The 5,762-nt window shown below is 45.7% G+C and overlaps 1 protein-coding gene across 1 annotated transcript; it reads left to right on the forward strand.

The window, feature by feature from the left end:
* Positions 1-318: 318 nt before the first annotated feature.
* Positions 319-2,772, forward strand: ZSCAN4 (zinc finger and SCAN domain containing 4). The gene is made up of 3 exons (XM_008706512.1): positions 319-714; positions 1,252-1,417; positions 1,507-2,772. Exons 1-3 carry the CDS (start codon positions 319-321, stop codon positions 2,247-2,249), a joined length of 1,305 nt encoding a protein of 434 aa, XP_008704734.1. The 3' UTR covers positions 2,250-2,772.
* Positions 2,773-5,762: the final 2,990 nt, after the last annotated feature.

Genomic DNA, 5,762 nt, shown 5'->3' on the forward strand with positions numbered 1-5,762 from the left:
TAATGTACTTGTAAACTTTTGGTATCAGGGAGTTGCTGAACTCATTAACTAAAAGGGGAGCATTCCCACTTTTTTATGCTGTGGGAGAGTTTGTGTAAGATTAGCATTCTTTCTCAAATGTCTAGTAGAATTCATCCATGAACTTATCTGAAACTGAATTTTTTAAATTATGCCAGTGCTGTAATTAATTATATATCTCTTCTATTTCTAGCTTGCACCCTTTAGGTATTTATGAGCTGGTGAAATAGGCGTCCAGAGAAACAAATGAGTAGGAATTGAATATCTAAAGTTGAATGTCTCTGAGAATTCCTGTTAAGAATGGCTTCAGATCTCAGAATCTCATTTCAGGGAGAACCATCTAGGAATGATCCTGGGTCAGAAAACCTACAGCATAAACCCAGTCAAGGCCCAGCCGTTCAGGAAGAAGAGGAGACCTATGAGTTCCCGAGCACACAGCTCAGTTTATTACAAAACAGTAATAACTCATGTGCAAAGCAGGAACTGCAAAATCTCTATAAGTTATTTCACTCTTGGCTGCAACCAGAAAAACACAGCAAGGATGAAATTATTTCTCGTTTGGTCCTGGAACAGTTTATGATCAATGGCCACTGCAGTGACAGGTCCATGTTGAAAGAGAAATGGAATGCAAGTGGCAGAAACCTAGAGAAATTCATGGAAGATCTGACTGACGACAGCATGAAGCCACCCGGATTAGTGAGTAGAGGGTTTTAACTCCTGGGGTGAGGGTCAGAGGTGTGTAAGAATTAAGTATAGCCTGTTGGAGTTGCTTGGAAGTAGAGAAAGAAGGGTTATTGTAGACCCACTTACTTATTAGTTCTCACCAAAGAGACTCTTTACCATGCTAAGTAAGCAAAACCAAAGCAAATGTTTTAAAGGCATCTATTCAGTAGGACATATAAGAGCCAACGTATTAATTGATTTTAGTGAGATGGTAGGAGGGCTCACTAAGAAATTGACAATGGAGCAGAAACCTCCAGAATGGGGAGAAATGCCTTAACACAAGCTCGTTCTTCCCTCAAAAGGCATTAGTATTAGTCTTTACTCATTGAGAGTGACACACTAACTAGAAATTACAATGAACTTTAAGGCCAGCAGGGATAAGGACAGAATAGTGGGTGTGGTAGCATACAGTAGAAGGATCGTGGGAAAGCCTCACGAGAGCAGGTCTTCCACAGAGGCTTCTGTCACTCAACAGATCCATATACAATAGTGATGAGGCTTTGTTTACAGGTCCATGTCCACATGCAGGGACAGGAAGCCCTCTTTTCTGAGAATATGCCTTTAAAAGAAGTCATTGTCCATCTAACAAAACAGCTGTCAGTAGGATCCCCAACAGGAACAGATATGGAGATGCCCTCCTGGACTCCCCAAGATACTTCCCTGGAAACAGGACAAGGTGAGTGGGGTAAGCCGAGGTACCAGAGGGATGTTGTGTGTGGACTCTTCCTTGGGTACAACTTCACTGAGTCACTCCATCCCCCACAGGAGATAAAGAAAACGGTGACAACATTTATCACGTAAATGACAGTATTGCTAGTCAAGGCAATGAAATACCTTCCCTGCTCATTATCCGGGAAGAGGACTGGCCCAGGCCAGAAGAGGACAGTGTTTCTTTGAAGAATCCGCTCAGCTCCAGAAAAGCAGGTCTAGGCATGTCCGGGTCCCAGGAAAGGTCCCTGAAAGGACCCTCATATCAAGATGTCCTTGTGGAGGGGGGACCAGCGTTTCTCTCTCAGTCAATCCAGGTCACCCCTGAGCCTGTTCCTACCCACCAGAGAGCTGAGGGGAACTCCACACGTGGGGGACACCAAGAAAGATGCCGTGAAGCCCAAAACTCATACCGATGTGAAAAGTGTCCCAAGATCTTTAGGTATTTCTCTCAGCTAAAAGCCCATCAGAGAAGACACAATAACGAGAGGACATTTACTTGTGCTGAGTGTAACAGAGGCTTCTTCCAAGCATCAGACCTGCACGTGCATCAGAAGATTCATGCAGAAGAGAAGCCTTTCACGTGCAGCACGTGTGAAAAATCCTTCAGCCACAAAAGCAACCTTCTGGCACATGAGAGAATCCACACGGGAGAGAAGCCCTTTGAATGTTCCCTCTGCCATAGAAGCTACCGGCAGTCATCTACCTACCACCGCCACCTGAGGACTCACCAGAAAAGTGCCTTCAGAGGTGTCTCTTCCACACCAGAAGCTTCCTCGGGTGCAGCCCCACTGGAATGATATGTGAATATGTCTGTAAGTATGTATATTTCCATAGTACTTCCCAATTTAGAACATATAATTTCCTGATTATATTTTCCATTTATTGTCTTCACTAAAATGTAAGTTTAAGGAGGAATTTCGTAGTTTGTTCCCTAGAGTATCTTCGGGTGCCTAGAAAAGTGGCTGACAAATTTCATATAAACAATGAATATCTGTTGAACAGATATGTAATGTTGGTGCTTATTACTTAAAATCCAGGAATGTTCAACCCCAGAACACAAATAGTAGCTCGTGGTGGTCAAGTGATGCTTTCCTTCCTGCTCCCCTGTCCTCTGTCCACACACTTTATCTTTACTGGGCCACATGCACTTAAAAAGGTGGAGAGCAGAGGCAGAAACCCAGAAGTAGGCCTTAGCCTATAAAAGAAAACCTTTATATTCAAATGATATATTTCTGTAATTCACTGGAAATATTAATAGCTAAACTGTACCTAATATGATTGGTGACTGAAAGTTTCAGAATGCTATTCTATTGATAAATAAATGCCAAAAAAGTTCAAAAGCTTTCAATTAATTTCTTCTAGAGATGGCAGGTATGGGGGGATGAGGAGCTTATTTGCAGAACTAGTTTGAAAGGGTAGTTTGGAGGAAATGAAAAGATTCTGTGCACAGCTGAGGCAAAAGCATTTATGCTGGTTACTTGGAATACATTTGTGAGCTGGTTTCCACTAGGAAATTAGGGCTCAGTTACATTGAGAAACTAGAAGGTACCATGTGGAAATGGCTTGAATCATGGAAGGGGCTATTCTGTGTGTGTGGGGGGGGTAAATTGTGACATTTTTCTCACCGCATCCATAGTACAGAGGACTATGGGGCTGCAGATAACGCTTCACTGTGTGCAGAAGCCCATTTATCTGTCCTCTTTCCTGGGCTGTCTCCAGGTGTGTGCTATTGTGAATATTTTTGCACATACCTCTTGGTACGTGGAAAAGCTTTTGTTTGGAAAGACCTTTGTGAGGCGGATTGTGAAATAATAGAAAATATATATGTTCATCTCTGTCCCTAGTTCTAGGCACAGAGCTCCTAAAACCCTTGTAATTTCTTAAGTGATGAGAGCACTAGAAACATCTTTTGTTCTAATACTTGGCCTTTGACCCTGGTTCCTGATACAGAACCCCTAAGTCATTTGGAATTTCCTGGGTGATAGGAATGTATTTCATTACAATGAAGCAACTCCTGGATAGCTTCAGGATGGGGACTGGTCGCCAGAAAGACCAAATCATGAGTACAAGTTTGGAACTTTCAGCCCTATCCTCCACAAAGTGGAAAGGAGGTAGAGATTGAGTTAATGATCAAATGAATTTGGAGAACTTGGTGAACACCCACATGCCAGGATGATGACATACCCGCAACTCCATGGGGATGGAAGCTTCTGCACTGGAGACCCGTCCAGACCTCACCACAGCCTGGCAACACAAATGCGCAAATACAGACTCATGAGACAGGTATGTCATAGGTCCCTATGACACACACGCCCAAACAACACACAGAATTGCACAGTCCCCAAGGACCAAGTGTGATGAGGGGGATGGTTGTGGAGATAGTCTGTCTTGGAGAAAACAACCTATCCCATCTCTGCATATTTGATGATGCACTGGTGGGAGTCAGAACAGAAAACTGGGCGCACGCATTGGTACAGCCTGGAGGCTCACACAGGTTTGAAGACTGACAGGTGCTGGGGGAAGACCAGCTGGAGCCTAGAAGTCTTTACACAGAAATGCTTGCCCCCAGGGCCGAGAAGCCTCAGTCTGGTTTGAATAGGAAGGTGGAAGGTTTATGGGCTTTACAGGACAGATGGAAAATTTCTAACAGGTTGGCAGCCATTGTTTGAACAATTTGCAATTTACCAACAATGGTGAGGAAGAGCTGTAAGCACTAAGGTCTCCTGCAAGAGCTACAGGCAGGGATATGTAAGGGTCTCAGTGGCTACTCTCAGTCCTTCAGAGCCTCACATTGTAATAGTGACACTGATAACTGGGTGACAGCTTAGTATGGGGGCACAGAGTGAAGGGGGCACCCAGAAGCCATATTCAGGCTTCCTCCCTTCATGGGGATGAATTATTGCTAATAGTGGTGGGGGGCAGGATGGTCTAAGGTGACGCTGATGATGTGGAGAGCCTCAGGTGGAGATGTCAGGTGGGGTTACTTGGTGGTCCCAGGCTCCACAGACAGTCTGTCAGGTGAGGTGTCTGGGTGTCCTGGCCTGAGTCCTGGGCAATTTCTGCCGGAGAAGAACAGAAGGGAACAAGGCGAGTGGGTCCAGTGCAGTGTAACCTAACCCACCCCAGCTCAGCAGTGTAACAGCTGAGGAGCTTTGTGGAAGTCCCTTGCCCTCTCTAAGAGATAGATCCCTCCTTTGAAAAATAGAATAATAGTCCCTCCATACTGTATGGTTTTTGGGCTGTTAAATGAGATAATCCTCAAGAAAGCCCATCAGCATTAGGTTCCCATGAGAAGATGAATGGCGACCCTCAGCAAAGAGGAAGGGTGCATGTGACTGTAGAGTGACCTCTGTAGGACTCAAAGCTGCTTTTGTCATTGGGGAAGTCAGAGTCTAGGATAGTACTTGATCCGGTTTGAATCTACCATGCATTTTCTGGGCAATTATGCTGAGTAACAAAGAGACTGAGGAGATGATTATGATGTAGGACAGAAAGGGGCTGTGGCTGTGGGAGTGCAGCTGTGAGAGGTGTGGCAGAAAGAGTGATGTGCACATGGAGAGGGAGTGTGAACTCATGACTACGGAGGGCCCTCATAGTGGCGTAACAGTGAGGGTGAGTCCATGTATGGCGGTGTCTGGGAAAGACGATCTGGGGAATCCCAGCAGCATTGCCTGGAAAGAGGGGGTATAGTGGCCGAGGTTAAGTGCCATCTGTTTGTCCACCTGCCTATTGTCAATGGGACCACGATGAGACACAGATTGAAAAAAGATAATGTTTATTAGCTTCCACTAGGCGTGGACACATCAGTGTCTGAAAGACTCTATGGAATGATGTGTTCATTTGATTTGTAGCCTTTGGGAGCATCCAGAACAATATTTTTAGCCTCCGGGAGTATGCTGACTTTGCTGGGTATGAAGTGTCTCCAAACACTTGGGTGATCAGCTGCAGAGAGCACTGCGCAGAAATACGATTATATACTCTCGAAGTGGAAGCGACGCCCGCACCATCTGCTTTTCCCTACGCCATTCCCACCAGACCTTAGACCACCTCTGCAAGAAGTCCCTGGCTCCCGGCCTTGGAACTGTGGGGACTACGTTACCCAGAATGCAAAGAGTCGAGGGGCAGCGTTGCTCTCCAAGGAAAGCTTCAAAAGAGGCTCTTCCGCTTGTGGGCAGTCCCACGCGGGCGGGACTTCCGCCTGTCTCCTCACCGAGGCCAAGATACCTGCTCGCGGCTTTGTTCATCCCGGAAGAGGTTTCGGAGTTCTGCGCCCATACCGACTTCACGCGACCTAGAAGAGGCGAGAGGAG

The sequence above is a fragment of the Ursus maritimus genome, unplaced genomic scaffold, assembly GCF_017311325.1.
Source record: "Ursus maritimus isolate PB19 unplaced genomic scaffold, ASM1731132v1 scaffold_19, whole genome shotgun sequence".
NCBI lineage: Eukaryota > Metazoa > Chordata > Mammalia > Carnivora > Ursidae > Ursus > Ursus maritimus.

Bases quoted from the DNA above. Each gene is read 5' to 3' on its own strand.
- ZSCAN4 (XM_008706512.1), top strand. From the start codon at position 319: ATGGCTTCAGATCTCAGAATCTCATTTCAGGGAGAACCATCTAGGAAT. The intron at 715-1,251 runs GTGAGTAGAGGG...CTTTGTTTACAG, and splicing joins GCATGAAGCCACCCGGATTA to GTCCATGTCCACATGCAGGG. The intron at 1,418-1,506 runs GTGAGTGGGGTA...CATCCCCCACAG, and splicing joins TTCCCTGGAAACAGGACAAG to GAGATAAAGAAAACGGTGAC.